At 43.6% G+C, this 19,979-nt stretch overlaps 1 protein-coding gene across 1 annotated transcript; it reads left to right on the top strand.

Annotated features, from left to right (window-relative positions):
• Positions 1–510: 510 nt before the first annotated feature.
• LOC310799968 (C-C chemokine receptor type 8-like) lies at positions 511–19,759 on the top strand. Its single transcript, XM_083662568.1, has 3 exons — positions 511–613; positions 9,774–9,842; positions 17,679–19,759. The coding sequence occupies exons 1-3, from the start codon at positions 573–575 to the stop codon at positions 18,820–18,822; spliced, it is 1,254 nt and encodes a 417-aa protein (XP_083518694.1). The 5' UTR covers positions 511–572; the 3' UTR covers positions 18,823–19,759.
• Positions 19,760–19,979: the final 220 nt, after the last annotated feature.

Genomic DNA, 19,979 nt, shown 5'->3' with positions numbered 1-19,979 from the left:
TTTGATGTGGGTTTATCAGGGCGTTCTGCTCTGTTCCAACAGCAGAACACATCACAGCGGACCGGACAAGAGGCCAGCTGTGCACAATACATGCTCCAGCTGATCACTTATTCAGAAGAGGTGTCTCCATCTCCCACTATGTCAAGCGAGTGTAAAGTTGTTGTTGTTTTTGTTGTTGTGCTGTTGTTGTTTTGCGAAATTGAGTTTGTCCCCCCCCCCCCCCCCCCCCCCCCCGAATTTTGCAGGTCCATCAACATTTTCTAATTTAAAATGCAAACGAAAACTGAAACAAAGCTCTGTGCACGCCACCACCTGTGTCCTCGTTTGCTTACAGGCCATGGTCACAGTCAGCTAACCCTATAGCTTGCATATAGCTTGCATGTGGCTTGCATGTGGCTTGCATATGGCTCCAAAGCTTTTGCAGATCTGCGGTTTTCACGCCCCCACCCCCCACCCCCTTGACACCAATAAGTAAAAGTCAAGTTAATCGAGAAGAGGGCACATTCAAACTGCATGCATAGGAGAGCACCTGTTTGATTAAGGCTAGTGTCTCATTATAGTGTGATTTCAAGATGAACAGCAACAGCAGTTATCTGGTTAACAGCACTCTGAGGTGAGACCTTTTGACTTTTGTTTGACAGGAGAGATGCCAGTATAGGTTGTAAATTTAGCAATATGCCTCTGTATGATGTGCTGTATTTTGTAATATGAGACAAATATGAATAACAATGCGTGATGCTGTAGGACTTTTTAAAATATCACTTTTAACAAGCTAATCAATATTTATTCTGCTTTAACAGAGACAGAGGCTCCCCAATGCCCACCTGAAATTTAACTGCACAATACATTTAGTAAATTTGATATTGCCCTGATATTTGATATATTTCTGCAAATGTTTGATCTGTATTTAGCGAATGAATATTTTGGTAATGCTTTATATTAAGGTTCTATTAATAAGCGTGAATTAATCCATAAAAAGGCTCTTATAAGTCCTTATAGGGTGCTTAAAACACTTAACCCTAGAACACTAACGTCGGGTGATTTTCACCCGGACAATTGAATTCACGTGATTTTCATTGTCTTGCTGCTGTCTGAGGTGGGCGGGTCCTTAGGTACCTTCAGGATGCTCACTGACGTCATTGAATGTAGGTTTGTTTCCCTGCTCCCATTCATGGTTTTTTCTACCGGCTACGTGTTCGGGTGATTTTCACCCGACGTTAGTGATAGAGGGTAAAATATATTCGGGTTAGGGTTAATGGTATTGTGGTGACTTTTTTTTTTTTTCACCACACAAGTGGGTGGGCCGAAGGAGAAGTTGGGAGCTCCTGTTTTTTTTTTTGGGGGGGGGGGGGGGGGGGGGGTTTATAACGATTACCTCATTTTTCCCTAATTTGACATATTTTTTATAGTGTCCCCCATAATAAACTTTTTTGTGTTTTTTCTGATATTTCACATTTAAAAACAAAAGAAGAGTACCTCAATTTGCCATGTATTGTTGTACTTTAAGATATTTTGATGAGAAGTATGTTTTATGGGGTATATTGCATCGGGTGAAATACACCCGACGTTAGTGATGGTGTGACTTTAAATCACGTTAGTGTTCTAGGGTTAAGTGCTAATAAGACTAATACGTATTAATAATAACATAAACATGTTTAGTGGTAACTTATAAGACATTTATAATTTATTTATTTAGCGAATGCACGGTCCTTGAGCCAAGCAGTTGCCTCCTGATCTGCTGTATGGAGCGTGACTAGTCCTCCTTCAAGTCTTTGTAGAGGGGAAGCTTCGATGATGTGTTGCATTGTCTGCCGCTCTCCACAAGCACACAGTGGGCTTGGGCTGCTGCCCCACTTGTGAAGGCTGGCCAAGCAGGGGCCATGTCCAGTCCTGAATCAATTGAGGGTTGACCACTGCCTCCTTGGGAGGTTGGTGCCAGGGGACCGGTAGAGTGGGGGTCTGACACCAGGTGTTTGTTTGGGACGTCCTTTTTCCAAGCTGATTTGGTGGTGAAGTCAGCTGGTGGGGGGTTCTTCCAGATTGGTCGTCTAGATGGAAGACGAGCAGTGGGTGGGTTGAAGATGTCTGTGTGGATAGGTGGGGGGAGTCTTTGGCCTTTTGGAGCATCCTTTGAGTGAAGGCTTCTCGCCGGATATGTGGAGGGGCTATGTTGGATAGGACAGGGAGCCAGGGGAGTGGTGTTGAGCGGATTGTCCCGGTGATGATTCTCATGGTTGTGTTGAGTTGCGTGTCCATGTGGTGTGTGTGGGATGAGCTGGACCAGACATTTATTAACCGGCTGAATCTTGCGCATCGAACCATGTCTTCCTTTTTCAGATCAGATCAACACAGCAGAAGTTATAGCTGTCTTTGTACAAAGACAAAGACAACATTTCAGATTATTTGGCTTTTTCAAATGACTTTTTATAATGGCTTTTTGGAAATCCGCCTAGGTATCTCCCTACAAAAACCACTGCCAAATACTCATGTTTTGGTATTTTTTCATCTTCTTTGAGTTGGGATGTGGTAAGGCCTGTGGCTATGTCTCCATTGGGTTTCTAGCCATAAATACAACAACCACAGGTAACTGTTTACACTCTAAAAGTGTTTTTTATTCTAGGCGAGAATCAACCACTGTGTTTGAGCTGGTGTTACTCAGGGTCAGTAACACATAGAGTCATTCTGACACATGGACCAGAAACTTCAAAGTCTTACCTTTCAGAAAAGGTCAGGCAGTTGTCTGTAACCCTAGCGGTTCAGCCACAGTAAGCATTTTAGTTTGGGTATGTCGTTTTCACCATTTTCTTCAGAAATAGGTGGCTTTAGAAGGGGTTAATGAACAAATTAATTAATTTTTATTATTGTGCCATGCATACATTATATGCCCAGCCCCAGGGATGTATTACCCAACGGGCCTACCAGGCCCAGGTCCAGGGGCCCAAGAGCTCAGGGGGCCGATAACCCACCAGGTCCCCTTGAGCAAGGCCCTTAACCCCAACCGCTCCAGTGGAGTTGCTCAGTGGCCAGCAGATGTGAACAGGGCGCTCCTGAAAAAGACAGCATTGCTCTCCGTGAGAGTTATATGAATAAAGCTTAAATTAATAATAATAATAATAATAATAATAAATATAGCCGCAAGCGGCGATGACGGGGTCCAAGCATGGTCAGTAAGCGTGTAGTGGTCAGTAAGGGTGTTGGGGTCAGTCAGGGTGTTGTGGTCACTAAGGGTGTTGTGGTCAGTCAGGTTGTTGTGGTCAGTAAGGGTGTTGTGGTCAGTAAGGGCGTTGTGGTCAGTAAGGGTGTTGTGGTCAGTATGGGTGTTGTGGTCAGTATGGGTGTTATGGTTAGTAAGGGTGTTGTGATCAATCAGGGCGTTGTGGTCAGTCAGGGCGTTGTGGTCAGTCAGGGCGTTGTGGTCAGTAAGGACGTTGTGGTCAATCAGGGTATTGTGGTCAATCAGGGCGTTGTGGTCAGTAAGGGTGTTGTGGTCAGTAAGGGCGTTGTGGTCAATAAGGGTGTTGTGGTCAGTAAGGACGTTGTGGTCAGTAAGGGCGTTGTGGTCAGTAAGGGCATTGTGGTCAGTAAGGGCATTGTGGTCAGTAAGGGTGTTGTGGTCAGTCAGGGTGTTGTGCTTAGTCAGGGTATTGTGCTTAGTCAGGGCGTTGTGGTCAGTATGGGTGTTGTGGTCAGTATGGGTGTTATGGTTAGTAAGGGTCTTGTGGTCAGTCAGGGTCTTGTGGTCAGTCAGGGCGTTGTGGTCAGTCAGGGCATTGTGCTCACTAAAGGGATTGTGGTCAGTAAGGGTGTTGTGGTCACTTAGGGTGTTCTGGCCAGTAAGGGCATGGTGGTCAGTAAGGGTGTTGTGGTCAGTAAGGGCATGGTGGTCAGTAAGGGTGTTGTGGTCAGTAAGGGTGTTGTGGTCAATAAGGGTGTTGTGGTCAGTAAGGATGTTGTGGTCAGTAAGGGCGTTGTGGTCAGTAAGGGCGTTGTGGTCAGTCAGGGTGTTGTGGTCAGTCAGGGTGTTGTGGTCGGTCAGGGTGTCATGGTCAATCAGGGTATTGTGGTCAATCAGGGCGTTGTGGTCAGTAAGGGTGTTGTGGTCAGTAAGGGCGTTGTGGTCAATAAGGGTGTTGTGGTCAGTGAGGACGTTGTGGTCAGTAAGGCCGTTGTGGTCAGTAAGGGCATTGTGGTCAGTAAGGGTGTTGTGGTCAGTCAGGGTGTTGTGCTTAGTCAGGGTATTGTGCTTAGTCAGGGCGTTGTGGTCAGTATGGGTGTTGTGGTCACTATGGGTGTTATGGTTAGTAAGGGTCTTGTGGTCAGTCAGGGTCTTGTGGTCAGTCAGGGCGTTGTGGTCAGTCAGGGCATTGTGCTCACTAAAGGCATTGTGGTCAGTAAGGGTGTTCTGGCCAGTAAGGGCATGGTGGTCAGTAAGGGTGTTGTGGTCAGTATGGGTGTTGTGGTCAGTAAGGGCATGGTGGTCAGTAAGGGTGTTGTGGTCACTTAGGGTGTTCTGGCCAGTAAGGGCATGGTGGTCAGTAAGGGTGTTGTGGTCAGTAAGGGCATGGTGGTCAGTAAGGGTGTTGTGGTCAGTATGGGTGTTGTGGTCAGTAAGGGCATGGTGGTCAGTAAGGGTGTTGTGGTCAGTATGGGTGTTGTGGTCAGTATGGGTGTTGTGGTCAGTATGGGTGTTGTGGTCAGTAAGGGCATGGTGGTCAGTAAGGGTGTTGTGGTCAGTCAGGGCGTTGTGGTCAGTAAGGGTGTTGTGGCCAGTATAGGTGTTGTGGCCAGTAAGGGCATTGTGGTCAGTAAGGGCGTTGTTGTCAGTCAGGGTGTTGTTATTAGTAAGGGTGTTGTGGTCAGTCAGGGCGTTGCCATCAGTATGGGTGTTGTGGTCAGTATGGGTGTTATGGTCAGTCAGGGCAATGTGCTCACTAAAGGTATTGTGGTCAGTCAGAGTGTTGTGGTCAGTAAGGGTGTTGTGGTCACTCAGGGTGTTGTGGCCAGAGTGCTTTACCCAGTACACTGACTGTATAGTACCTCATAGTGATGCGTCCAGAGTGCTTTACCCAGTACACTGACTGTATGAGAGTACCTCATAGTGATGTGTCCAGAGTGCTTTACCCAGTACACTGACTGTATGAGAGTACCTCATAGTGATGTGTCCAGAGTGCTTTACCCAGTACACTGACTGTATGAGAGTACCTCATAGTGATGTGTCCAGAGTGCTTTACCCAGGACACTGACTGTATGAGAGTACCTCATAGTGATGCGTCCAGAGTGCTTTACCCAGTACACTGACTGTATGAGAGTACCTCATAGTGATGTGTCCAGAGTGCTTTACCCAGTACACTGACTGTATGAGAGTACCTCATAGTGATGTGTCCAGAGTGCTTTACCCAGTACACTGACTGTATGAGAGTACCTCATAGTGATGTGTCCAGAGTGCTTTACCCAGTACACTGACTGTATGAGAGTACCTCATAGTGATGTGTCCAGAGTGCTTTACCCAGTACACTGACTGTATAGTACCTCATAGTGATGCGTCCAGAGTGCTTTACCCAGTACACTGACTGTATGAGAGTACCTCATAGTGATGTGTCCAGAGTGCTTTACCCAGTACACTGACTGTATGAGAGTACCTCATAGTGATGTGTCCAGAGTGCTTTACCCAGTACACTGACTGTATGAGAGTAGCTCATAGTGATGTGTCCAGAGTGCTTTACCCAGTACACTGACTGTATGAGAGTACCTCATAGTGATGTGTCCAGAGTGCTTTACCCAGTACACTGACTGTATGAGAGTACCTCATAGTGATGTGTCCAGAGTGCTTTACCCAGAACACTGACTGTATGAGAGTACCTCATAGTGATGTGTCCAGAGTGCTTTACCCAGTACACTGACTGTATGAGAGTACCTTATAGGACCCCACTTAAAACAAACTAAACTATCCCTTTAACAAATCAACTCTCAATAAGTGTCAAACGAAATGAATACCTGCAAAACGGATATGTGTGAGATTATGTGCAAAATACATCAGCATTGTTTTTCGGTGGACTGTCCCTTTAATGCCAAAACTCTTAACATCTCTTAGTTGGCATTAATTAAACACACAAGGATAGGAATACATTTCAAATCACATCAACACATTACTGTCACTTAAAATTACATTATGTACTATTGTAGCATTTCATTTCTGTAATTTGTGTAGTGCTGAGTGTCAAAGGACCACTTTGGCCTCTAGCCTTGCACTTTGCACTGGTCACGTTAAACCACAGTAGCACTTTAAACTGCTACTTTGTATATGTTTTTTTATCCAGATGTTGCGTGATGTTATGCCTGTTTTTATGTTTTTATGTTTTGCTGCAACCCAAAGTGCCCTTCTGGGACATACGAATAAACTTGAACTTGAACTTGAAATTTAGTCTGCCAATAAAAGGCTTACATTTACATTAACAAACAATACAGGCCCAACACACACATACAGCAGACAATGTAAGACAATGTACCTACTGTACCAAACAACAAATTCATTTATACCATAGATTGACTTGAGCCTACAAATGTCATTTTAGGCTTTACACAGAAATACTGTATTACATTTTGATGCAACCCATATCAAAGACATCTCACTAAAATAGATAGGGTAACCCTTTATCTTACAGGTACCCTAGTTACAATATGAACTATTTGTAATTACACATGAACACCAAATGTAATTACACAGTAATTACCAATAGTTCTAAATTACGTTCATATGTAGTTACATTGTAACGGACCTGTAAAATGGAGTAAGTCTGTTCAACTGTAGTTCATATGTAGTTACATGGTACCGGACCTGTAAAGTGGAGTGAGTCTGTTCAACTGTAGTTCATATGTAGTTACATGTTACCGGACCTGTAAAGTGGAGTGAGTCTGTTCAACTGTAGTTCATATTATGTAGTTACATGGTACCGGACCTGTAAAGTGCAGTGAGTCTATTTAAGTCATGCTTATTCAACACTCTAATGGTGCTGAGTAAGCATTACTTAACCATAGTATAGTAATGCTTATTCAGCAGTGTTGAATAAGTATTACTTAACCATAGTTGAGTAATGCTTATTCAGCAGTTTACTTAACTACTTTCGGTATGTGTTGAGTTCTCTGATGTGTTCAGTTCAAAGAGAAAACCTTTCAAGAAGCATCAAGTCGACCAGTTTGTTCTTCACTCTTTTAAGTTGGGAAAACAAGCTCTCACCCTTAGTCTACAGTTAGTGACAGGGTGAGAGACCGAGATGTTTAAATTGTTACTCTCACCCACAGTTATAACAGGCAGGGTTTCATCCTACCTTTTCTTAGCACTTCCTCTGGTGAACAGGTTTTCTCTCAGCACACAACTTGCTTGAACTGGATACATTCAAAAGTGATGGGCAGTGGTGGCCCAACGGTTAGAGAAGCGAGCTTGTGACTGGAAGGTCGTCGGTTCAATCCCCGGGACTGGCACGATAAATCTGGGTGGGGAAAGTGAAAAGGCAAGCGCTTGCGCCTCCCTCATTACCACCACTGAGGTGCCCTTGAGCAAGGCCCTTAACCCCAACCGCTCCAGTGGAGCTGCTCAGTGGCCAGCAGATCAGACTGTGGTTGTACTGGTCAGCTTCCAGGTGTGAATGTGTGTGTGAATGTGAACAGGGCACTGGTGAAAAAGAGAGCATTGCTCTCAGTGAGATTCCCCCTGTATAAATAAAGGTTAAAAAAAAATAGGGGGGGGGGGCACCTATACACCTACACACCTAGGCCTAATATATGAAGAAAATATGACAAAGCTGTGTGGTGCCCCCCCCAACAAGGCAAATTGGCTGGTAGCCCCGGGCGCTCACCCGATGCGATATAGGGATAAACCTGGCCCAGTCTTATGCCTACCCCACACTACAGGATAATTTGCAAGATTATGGCCAAGATTCCCCCCTCCCGATTTTCTCGGGGGTGCTCCCGATTTGAAGCGCGTCGGGCAGATAATCTTCCCAAATGATCCTGTAGTGTGTGGGGTTCAAAGATTCACAATCGGGAAGACTGCCTCTTCCCGATTGTGAATCGGCCATATCTAACATGTTAGATATTTACAACCCGACAGGCGATTGCATCTTGAGCAGAGAGCCAGTAGTAGCTGCGTTTCCATTAGTTTTTCGCAAAATAAACTGGTCCGCGTCCACCCGCAGCCCCGCACAGAAACAAAGAACGAGGAAATTGTCATCGAGGTGAAATACCCGTGCGTCTTTGAACGGGACGGAAAACTAATGCTATACTGCAAAGCATGTAGCCTACAACAAGCGCTTAGGTCTCATAGCTCCCCGCAACGGAGTGTCCGCACGGAAAAGTGAGTCAAAATTAATCAGCAGACGCGCCCCTTCCACAAGGCACCTACAGACGGTTTTCGCCTGGCCGTGCACAGTAGGCCTACACCCCGAATGTAGGGGGTAGCGGCTGTCCGCGCAAATATTAGTTAAACAAATCCTTTCAGTGCAAATGCATTATAAAAACAAAAAATAAGATTTGTTTAGAAAACGAAATGACACAAATGTATTATTATTATTATTATTATTATTATTATTATTATTATTATCATTATTACTACTACTACACCCGGTGCGCACACTGAATAGGCATTTTAAAAGTTAACGTCGAGCCCTGCTTCCAATGTGAATCTTCGGCATAATCTTCTAGTGTGTGGGGTTGCGTTTGAACAGACGCGATTGTGTGTGTGTCCCAAGATTGAAATGTAAAAAAATCGGCTCTCTCTGTCCTGTAGTGTGTGGGCTCTCAAGATTTTTATAATCTTCAAGGATTTGAAAATCCTGTAGTGTGGGGTAGGCATTAGTCATTATTCTGGCCTTAATTGTGCGGATGTGTGCTGTGATGGGGGGGCCTTTATGTATCCAGGCCCAGGGGCCCGTCATGTAATAATCCGCCTATGAATAGTATCATAATCATGGCAACTTATAAGACATTTATAAGGACTTATAACAAAAACTTCTTAACAATTTATAGACTCCTTAAGAACGTTAATAAAAGCCTTATAAGTTTCTTAATATGAATGAATGAATGAATGAATTTTTATTATTGTGCCATGCATACATTGTATGCCCAGCCTGCATGGGCTTACAGGACACCAATAATTCAAGCAAAGCCAGGAGCATAGTGCAGCATATCATCATCATCATCATCATCATCATCACAAAAAACATATAGTTAACTGTTAATAAATGCAGAGTTAACTGCTAATAAATGAATGATAAACTATTTATTAACAAATAAGGAAACAAAAAAAGGTTAGTAAAGGTGACATAATAGGTTAGATGGTAAATGCTGTTATAGAGCTCAACAGTGACATTCTGTGACAGAAGAGAATTCCTCATTCATTTTCACAGAAAGTCACGTGACTGTTGAGGCTTTTATTAATATTCTTAAGCAGTCTATACATTTTCAACACATTTCTTATAAGTAGAGGTATAAGAAGAGGTATTGTGATTTATAATGGCCTTATGCCTTATTACCCATTAATTAGCACTTATTAATACAACCTTAATATAACGTGTTACCGAATATTTCATTAACATCTACTTCTAAACTCTGCTGTGCCCAATTTTGAAAAGGCTTTTGACAGTGAAATGGGAGTACATTTATAAAAGTTCTTTGATACGTTGGTTTATTTAAAGTGCTAATCCATTAAGTAAAATGATAAAACAAAGGCTATTTCTCACAAAGTTTTTGATTAAGATATTGGTTATTCCACCTTCCAGATGGAATGACACGGCCACGACGATCGCTGCTTTCGTCAGTACTGTCAGGTCCACAGAAGACGCATATGGGTAAGCTCTAAAACCTATTAAATCCATATGCACACACACACGCACGCACGCACACGCACACGCACACGCACACACACACACACACACACACACACACACAGATCACAATCAGCTAGTCTGCCATGTCTCTCTGTGTCTTGTGTTTCCCTGTCCTGTTAGTGAGTCCTCTTAAGTGCCTTTTAAACATGGAATCTGGATCATGTCAGGCTAGAGAGAGCAGGATATTTTCAGGTTTTGCCTTTCTAAACATGAGGGGTCTTTGTTAAGAAACAACTGGATATGAGCCGTTTTTTCTGCCAGCGGTAGCTCGAAAACAAGAAATGTGATAGGAAACAGCTTTAGCGAATTTGTAACCAAACTCCATTCAAAAACATGCCGTTTTAACAGAGTCCATTGACAACGAGGGGTGACATTGTGCCAAAAATGAGGCAGTCAAAATAGTGGTCGCACCGTCGTCAATCACTGTGGGTGATTTCATTTACAAGTGGCATTCAAGTCATATCTGACTAGTTTTAAATGTATTTCTCCTAGGGGTGTCACGATACACTCAGTTCACGATACGATACGTATCACGATACTGGGTTCACGATAACGATACGATACGATACGATTTTAACAATATTTTTTTAAACTTGAATAATGACAATATATGACTGGAAAAGTAGTATTTTATTTGAAATGCACAAATACAAAACATGCTGTTGTGGGAAATTGTTATTACAATAACAACTAGAAAAAACATGAGATTGGAGATAAGGCTTATCTTGAAATAGAATGAGTTACACCGTCACTTAGATTTACTTTGAACTAAAAGGTTTCTCAGCAGTATAAATTCTCATTATGCATCTTCAGTTTTTCTTCAAACTCAAACAACAAGACTTTTCTTAGTCTATTTTTTATGCATCTTCAGTTTTTCCTGTCAAGTAAACAGTTTTGCCAGAAACTCAATTGAATGGTTTCTCTCCTGTATAACTTATCATGTGTCTCTTCAGAGACTTGTTCAACTGAACTACTTTCCACACATTGAACTTCAACAAACAAAGACGTTTCTTTGTCTACTTTTGAAAAAAAAAAAAAAAAAAAAAAAAAAAAAAAAAAAAAAAATCACGATATGAGATTTCATCTCAACGATACATATCGTGACGTTTTACTATCGCGAAATTTCGTGGGACGATATATTGTGACACCCCTAATTTCTCCCCACAAAGGTTTGATAGCCTATCAGTCAGGGTCAGTCAGCTCCTATCCACTCCGCAGTGTGGGCGCACAGTAGCGTCAGGGACGATGAAAATTAATTTGGGGACGGAGCCGTACGATAGCCTAAACACGCTCTGCTCGTTATGAACAGCGTTAAAAATGACATGCCACACACACACGCACACTAAACAGACATGCGGGCACTGGCAGAGAGACAAACAGGCAGATAGAGCGGCACGCATCGCGCAAAAAGTGTCAGAATCTCGGGACTTCCGGTGGAGCCATGCCTGAGGCGGTCGCATAGTCAAGTGCTCTGTCTCAATCGGTATCAAATTCACCCCCAAACTTGAAAAATTCAATAAACAAACTACTTCGAGTAAGAAATGAGTGGAAGGGGAAGGAATAGAAAAGAAAAGAAACCCAAAAACAAGGTAACTGAAGCTTGTACGTCGAAAAATAGCGAAATGGCCACTTCTGAGAATGGCGTGGGCGTGCTAGCCGAAAAACAGGGAGAAGGCCCTCTCAGCACCGGAGGTGAGCTGCTCAACGAAATGCTGTCTATCTCCAAAGAACTCCGAGAATTCAAGAAAGATATGTACTCGGCCTTCTCCGAACTTAAGGGGGAAATAAAGAAAGACCTGAAAGAGGAGATAACAACGCTGAAAGTCGAACTCTATCAGAAGCTAACGGAGGTCGGGGAAATACTCAACACCCAGGGCCAGGCTATTTCCGCGGCGGAGGAGCGGATTGCGGTGATGGAAGAGAGCGGGTCAGTAACCAAAGAAGCTATGATATCGCTGCTCAAAGAACAACGCAGGCTACGGGAAAAGGTGACGGACCTGGAAAGTAGGTCGAGACGAAATAATATCCGGATATACGGGATACGGGAAGAGGCCGAGGGTGACTCGGTGATTACTTTCGTGGAGAACTTGCTGAATACGGAGCTCACATTACCCGAAGGTATGTCTCTTCAAATCCAACGCGCACACCGAGCGCTGGCGAGAAAACCAGGACCCGATGTCAATCCTAGATCCATCGTTGTAAACTTCCTGCAGTTTGAAGTTAAGGAATCAATCCTGAAGCTGGCTTGGAAGAAGAAAATCCAAATCAACAATAAACAGATTTACTTTGACCACGACTACGCCTACGAAGTGATGGAGAAGCGCCGTGCCTACGGGGGAATCAAAAAAGCTCTCAAGGAAAGAGGGATCCGATTCCAAACACCGTTCACGAGGATCCGAATCCACTGGAGCACCGGGCCGAAGACCTACGAGGACGCGCAGGATGCCACACGTGAGATGAATGAGAGGGGATTCCACCTGGTCGCTCCGAGAGGGGACACGAGCTCTTCCATGGAGGATCGTATACAGAAGGCGTTTCCATGGCAACGGAGGGAAGAGAGGATCAGAGGGGGCCGAATGGAGACGAGAGTGAAGGAAAAGTTACAGCCGTTCAGGAGGGCAGAGTCGCAGGAGTAAAAGGAGAATGGGAAGAACACAAAAGAACTGTACGTAAACGAGGGAAGTAAATTAGAGGACATTTCCTATTCTATTTTATTTTACATTTTATTTTAATTAAAGGAAGATCTGCTTTAGTTACCTACTGACTATAAATAAGTATAATAATTTAGGAAACTATTATTTTGGATTACCGATTGACCAGACAAGCATGTTTCATCTATGTTGGACTTATCTAGAGGTCATGGAATGTACAAGCATTCCTCCACTAGGGGGGGCCCCCACCATTTGGGGGGGTTTTTCCCTCCACCCACCAACAGGGACTATAGAGGGACCATAGTCCCCCTGCTCAGGGAAGTTTCTGTTATTTCTTATTGTTTTTTGTTACTCAAAGGGGAGATCTGGTTTTGTTTTTCATATACGATTCCTACAAGTAGGAAGGACATTCTCATACATAGCAACGCACCCAATTCCAAAACGATGAATGTACGCACCACATGGTTTATGTGATTTCGCTAAATGTAAATGGGCTTCGTAACCCAGTGAAACAAAAAAGAACCTTGGCAAAACTGAAGAGAGAGAATATTGATATCGCCCTGATTCAGGAGACACACATGTCAGGGGTAGAATATGAAAAGCTCAGAAGACAAGGATTTAAGTATGTGTTCCACGCTTCAAATGGGAATAGGCACACAAGAGGGGTAGCAATATTGATTTCGGGTAGAATAATGTATGAACACATAACAACTATAAAGGACAAAGAAGGAAGATTCATATTGATAAAGGGTAAAATTGAGGGTCATTTGTTTACTATCTATAATGTGTACGTTCCACCTGGCTCAGAGTCAGATTTCTATGTACAAATATTGGATAAGATTGCGGCAGAAGCACAGGGAACTTTTTTGTGTGGAGGTGACTTCAATATTACTCTGAATCCTCATATTGATTCATCAGGACTGAGATCAGGCCAATCCAAAAAAACTACAAGGAAAATAAACTCAATAATATCTGAGCTGGGGCTGATCGACGTTTGGAGGCAACGTAACGCATCAGTTAAGGATTATACCTTTTTTTCATCTCCTCACTCAACATATTCGAGAATCGATTATTTCCTAATGTTTGGGTCAGATAGCAGTAAGGTGCAAGATTGCCATATTGGAACGATGGATCTCTCGGATCACTGCCCAGTGTATTTGTCCCTAACAGCAGCTTCTGAGAGGAAGTTTACATACTGGAGATTTAACTCCAACATATTGAATGAACAGAATATTGAAAGGTTTACGAAGGAGATATCAGACTACATAGAATTTAATGACAATGGAGAGGTGAGTCCGCCAGTGCTTTGGGACGCCTGTAAGGCGGTAATGAGGGGAAAGGTGATTGCAGTAACATCATTTATTAAGAAGGCGAGAGCCGAAAAACTTAACACTCTGCAGGGGGAATTGAAAGTATTGGAATTTGAGCATAAGACAACAATTGACCCTAAGATTAAAATAGAGATAAAAAAGATAAAAAATAAAATTGAAGAAATATGTACACAGGAAATTCAAAAAAAGATGTTATACACTAAACAGAAATACTATGAAGGTGGTAGCAAATATTCAAAACTGTTGGCCTACAAACTTAGAAAACAACAGGCAGATAGCATGATATACAAGATAAAGGATCCAAGAACTAATGTTCTTCATTATCAGATGAGGGAAATTAAAAACTGTTTTAAAGAATATTATGAGAAGCTATATACACAACCCCAGGTTGATAATGATCAGAAAATGGAGTCTATGCTCGAATCTCTAAATTTGCCAACCCTTACAGAAGCCCAAAATGTGTCACTGATCCAACAGATATCACAAGAAGAAATATATTCAGCTATAGCTAGATTGAAGGCAGGCAAGTCCCCTGGCACTGACGGATTCACTACAGAGTGGTACAAGGGCCTGAAGGGGGCCCTGACACCTATTCTGTTGAAAACATTTAATTGGGTCCTGAAAGAAGGGGAAACTCCGGATTCATGGAAGGAGGCAATTATCTCGGTTATACCTAAAGGAGGGAAAGACAAATCGGAATGTGCGAATTATAGGCCAATTAGTGTACTGAACCTTGATTATAAACTGTTTACGTCAATTATTGCCAAGAGGCTGGAAAAAATTCTACCAGAAATAATCAACTTAGATCAAACTGGGTTTATTCTGTCACGTCAGACTCATGATAGTATCAGGAGGTCCCTGCAGGTTATTAGACATATAGATCTAAATAAAATACAAGCTATGCTTATAAGTTTAGACGCTGAAAAAGCTTTTGACTCGGTTAGGTGGAAATTCTTATTTAAAGTTATGGAAAGGTTCGGTTTTGATCAGGTCATTATTAAGACATTAGAAGCCTTGTATGACAAGCCATCAGCCAGATTAAAGATCAATGGTGAGCTAACTGACTCTTTTTTGCTTGAGAGGTCTACGAGACAGGGCTGTCCGGTCAGTCCTTTGTTATTCGCAATTTTTGTCGAACCATTGGCACAATGGATTAGACAGAATAACTCGATTAGGGGAATAGAAATGGCTGCCGGGGAACAAAAGCTAGCATTATTTGCAGACGATATTCTCGTGTACCTCTCAAGCCCAACAGACTCTCTCCCAGCCTTGATGGCGGTGCTTAAAGAATATGGGTCATACTCAGGCTATAAAGTCAATGAACGAAAAACTCAGATCCTGAATATAAATTATAATCCTCCTCATAGTCTTCGATCCAAATACCAAATGTGCTGGGATAAGTCATCAATTAAATATCTGGGGATTAACCTGCCCACAGATTTGTCCAAATTGGAAGAAATTAATTATGGCCCACTTAGAAAGGAAATTTTGACAGACATAAGTAGGTGGAATTTAATCCCGTATTTAAATATAGGCTCAAGGATTGACTCAGTTAAAATGAATATCCTCCCAAGATTCTTATATTTTTTTCAATCGATTCCCATTGAAAAAACTGAACAATACTTTATTGATTTAGACAAAATTATATCACGATTTATTTGGGCAGGGAAGAAGCCGAGGATTAGATATAAAACAATGCAACTAGCAAAAGAGAATGGGGGTTTAGGCCTTCCATGCATGAGGGACTATTATAGAGCGGCCCAGATCCGGCCACTAGTGGGCTGGTGTACTCCAAGTTATAACTCCCGGTGGAAAGAGATTGAAGGCTCAATGAGTGAGAGAATTCCAGTTAATACGTTGATAGGGGACCCCTCATCGACTGATTTCCTGTCGGATCCCAATAATCCTTTGGTAATTAGCTCTCTTAAAACATGGAAGGAAATAATTAGAAAACATCATTTGAAAGATAGGGCGACAATATTCAAGTGGTTTGCATACGATTCGAATTTTATTCCCAGTAGATATGACTCAACGTTTAGAAATTGGGCTCCTAGTGGCCTTACAGCACATTGTACTCTCTTGAACCAAGGTAGAGTGTATAGCTTCCAGGACCTCAAAGTAAAATTTAATTTGCAGGATCAGGATCACTTTAGATATATACAAATCAGGAACTTTATAGATAAGACATTCCCGAAAAATGATCGAGCAATGGGAATGGAAATCCTTGGTATCTTCCAGAATGCATACGATGATGGTAGTTACAGGAAGATGGTATCTAGGTTGTATATGGCTCTTCAAAGTCTAAAAGGTGACCATACTATGAATATTAAGGAAAGATGGGAAGCAGAGGGAAACTCCACGATATCTCCAGAAGATTGGACCAGAATATGTGGTCAGCAATGGAAAATGACGAGTTCACCATCCTGGAGGGAATTTAGTTGGAAAAATGTGATTAGATACTTCTGTACTCCAGCGCAAAAATCTAAATTCTCTCACCAATCTGAATGTTGGAGGTCATGTGGAAATACAATGGCAAACCATTTCCATATCTTTTGGAGTTGTCCCTCTGTGGTTCCATTTTGGAAGAAAGTACATGAGGTCCTGGAGGCGGTTTTTAGGATGGAAATTCTTTTTGATTTTAAAATACTGTACTTGGGAGATATAGAAGAGTTGCATTGTGTGAAACGAGATGAATATATGTTGAGAGTGATGTTAGTGGCTAGCAAAAAGGCTGTGACTAGAAAATGGCTAAAGCAAGAGGTACCAACTGTGAATGAATGGATAGATCTAATCCACTCGATATATGTAATGGAGAGAGTAACATTTAGACTAAGAGCTCAAGTTGATTCCTTTGAAAACAAATGGTCGAAGTGGCTTGCCTATGTATCGGATATAAGACCTGACTTTGTATAGCTGAGAAGAAACAAGGTGGTGTGTGTAAATGGGTACCGTAAATGCTTATAATTGAAAATTGTATGTGGGTGCGAATGAATGAATGATTATGTGAATGTAGATGAGTACAAGATTGAATGGTTAAACATCCTCCCCTGTCTTTTTGTTCGTTTAGTTCATTTATGTTTTGTGCTGTTGTCTGTACAGTATTGTTTTGTTTTGTCATTGAGAAAAATAACAATAAAAAGTAAATGACAAAAAAAAAAAGTGTCAGAATCTCGGCTGCTCTTTGTGATAGTTTGAGTTTCATTTGCTTCAGTCATCCTGCTGCCTCGTATTCTCAGGAGAGCGCGTTTCTGCTCCACTTTCACTTTCCTTCCCCGCTGCCTCTCTCTCACTGCTCAACGCTGTGTGTGTGTGTGTGTGGACGGATCTGCGGATAATGACCTGCCAGAGTTAAACAACAGCTCCTTTCGCGCTAATCCGGATCTTACACCGGCGAGCGAGGTGAATAAGATACGGACTCGCGGGAGTGCGCGTAGGCCGGCTAATTGTTGTTTAACATGCAGGCCAACCGGCTAGGAGCAGGTTATAATACGGATTCCACCGCATGTTAAGAAGTGGCTTTAGTCTAAGTCATAGTCTTAGCTGTAGTCTGTCAATTGTCTAATCCTGTTCCCACCTCACTGCCATGTAACTGTTTGTATGGTTCCCTTTTTCTTGTTTGTTTTGTCTCCTTTATTCCTACACTCAGAGGATACTTACATACCATGTTAAATGCTTGGAAATTAATTAAAATCAACCTACAATAACGGATGCTTTAAATAATTGCACAGCTTTGACACAATGATCTGAAATACTGGAAACTTCCCTAATCATTCATTTGTCTTTCCTGCTGGCTTCTCCCTCTATTTCTCTCCCAGGTCTACAGAGGAACCTTTCATCGAGAGCACCACTGAATACGAGTACTGGGACTACAATGAGGCCAGTGATGAAGAGCTGGGGCTGTGTGTGTACGATAGCCATGCAGTCCACATTCTCCCCGTCCTCTACTCCATCTTCTTCATCGTGGGCCTCCTGGGCAACGCTCTGGTCCTCTGGGTCATCGCTTGCGGGGCGCGCATCCGCAGCATGACCGACATCTGTCTCCTCAACCTGGCCCTCGCCGACCTCCTCCTGGTGTGTTCCCTGCCCTTCCTCGCCCACCAAGCCCGCGACCAGTGGTCCTTCGGGGACGGCATGTGCAAGGTGGTCCTGGGTGCCTACTATATCGGCTTTTACAGCGGGATCTTCTTCATCACCCTTATGAGCATTGACAGGTACCTGGCTATAGTTCACGCGGTGTACGCTCTGCGGGTACGGACGCGCTCCTTTGGGATTCTCGCAGCTGTTGTTACCTGGGTGGCCGGATTTGCCGCTTCTTTTCCTGACGTGAGCTTTCTTAAAGTACAGGGGTCTCGAAAGAAAGACGGCAATATGTCCATGTTCTGCGCTCCTTTCTACTCAAAATCTAGTAGCTTACACTTCTGGAGCATCTTCAGCCTTTTCAAAATGAACATCCTCGGCCTGTTGATCCCGATGACCATCATAATGTTTTGCTACGCCCGCATCATTCGGAGGCTCCTGTGCAGCCAATCATCCAGGAAACATGCCATCCGCTTGGTTCTCATAGTGATGGCCGTCTTCTTCTGCTGCTGGGTGCCCTACAATGTCACATCGCTCTTCAAAGCCTTGGAGCTGATGCAGGTTTATACGGCATGCGACACCAGCAAGGCCATCAGGCGGTCGATGGAGGCCACCGAGGTCATCGCCTACTCTCACAGCTGCCTCAACCCCTTCTTGTACGTGTTTGTCGGGGAGAAGTTCAGGAGGCACCTCGTGAGGCTGATGAGCAGGTCTCCATGGAGGCTCTGCCAGATTATGAAGACCTTCGTCCCGCAGGACAGAATCAATAGCTCGGTCTACTCCCGAACCACCAGCGTGGATGAGAGGTCCACTGCTGGGCGTGAGCTCAGTTTTATAGCTAGAGCGGAGGTTCTGGTATCACCGGAAACTATCCAGACATAAAATAGCTCCAAAGTCTGTGAAGTTTTTGAGGTAATGGGTGTGAAGGCGGAAAATGCTAATTCAGCAAGCCGGATTGGTCGATCACCCAGCGGCCGCTGTATCGCTGCGGCCAAACCCGATCGGTGGTTTTCATAAGTCGCTGTGCGCCAAGTAAACCGGTCGGCCGAACAAGTGTTGCATTCCGCCCAGCGCCCGCTGTATCGCTGAGGCAAGCAGCCCGGTTGCCGGGTTTTAGGTGAGGTAATTAGGTCACATGTTAATTCAGCACGCCGAAGTAAGCCGGTTGCCCATAGGCCGCCGTGCCCGAGGCTTAGCCCGGTCGGTGGGTTCATAAGTCGCTGATTTTGGGGGGGGGGTTCCCTTTCTTTTGGGGGATTCTCTATCCTAGTCCGAGCAGATGCCCTCCTCTCTCACCACAAGAAGAGAGGCATCTTACCACGGACTCATTACGCCAAAGAACTAGTTGCCATGCTACCATGCCATAGAATTAGTTGCCATGCCATTTCATGCCATAGAACTAATCGCCATGCCATTTGTGAAAAAAGCTCGCTTCTTAAACTTTACCCACTGGTCTCTCATGATTTAAATGTTGGTCTCGACCTAGTTTCAAGATGAAGACCAGTCACGTTACCTCACATCACAATAGGCATCAGCTCCCAGCTTAAGTCAAGCGTAATCCAAGTGTGACGTCCGTTATGACGTGTGCCTCCTCACTCATCACCCCATCCTCAATAGCCAATCAGCCCCTGTCAACACGCCAGTAATCACGTCACTGCCGAGGCTATGACGTGGCAGTACATATAGCCATGCTCAGCGCGTCATCGTCCTCTTTCCCTGATCCTTCACCTCATGGTCGCTGTACCTGGGCAGGTCGTATCCCATCCTCTGAAGCCACGTTTCGCCCCACCCACCTCCCCAGTCCACCACCAACGTCTTGAATCCCAAAGAATTCCCTACGGGGGGGATTCTCTATCCTAGTCTGAGGAGATGCCCTCCTCTCTCACCACAAGAAGAGAGGCATCTTACCACAGAGTCATTAGTTGCCATGCCATTTCATGCCATAGAACTAATCGCCATGCCATTTGTGAATAAAGCTTGCTTGTTAAACTTTACCCACTGGTCTCTCATGCTTGAAATTCCCAATGATTCTGTAATTT

This window comes from Poromitra crassiceps (genome assembly GCF_964638095.1).
Source record: "Poromitra crassiceps genome assembly, chromosome: 29".
In the NCBI taxonomy this organism is placed as follows: Eukaryota; Metazoa; Chordata; class Actinopteri; order Beryciformes; family Melamphaidae; genus Poromitra; species Poromitra crassiceps.
This window is presented reverse-complemented; position numbering and strand designations above follow the sequence as displayed.

Coding starts and splice junctions, on each gene's coding strand:
- LOC310799968 (XM_083662568.1), top strand. CDS start 573: ATGAACAGCAACAGCAGTTATCTGGTTAACAGCACTCTGAG. Junction 614..9,773: donor CTGGTTAACAGCACTCTGAG/GTGAGACCTTTT, acceptor TCCACCTTCCAG/ATGGAATGACACGGCCACGA. Junction 9,843..17,678: donor TCCACAGAAGACGCATATGG/GTAAGCTCTAAA, acceptor TTTCTCTCCCAG/GTCTACAGAGGAACCTTTCA.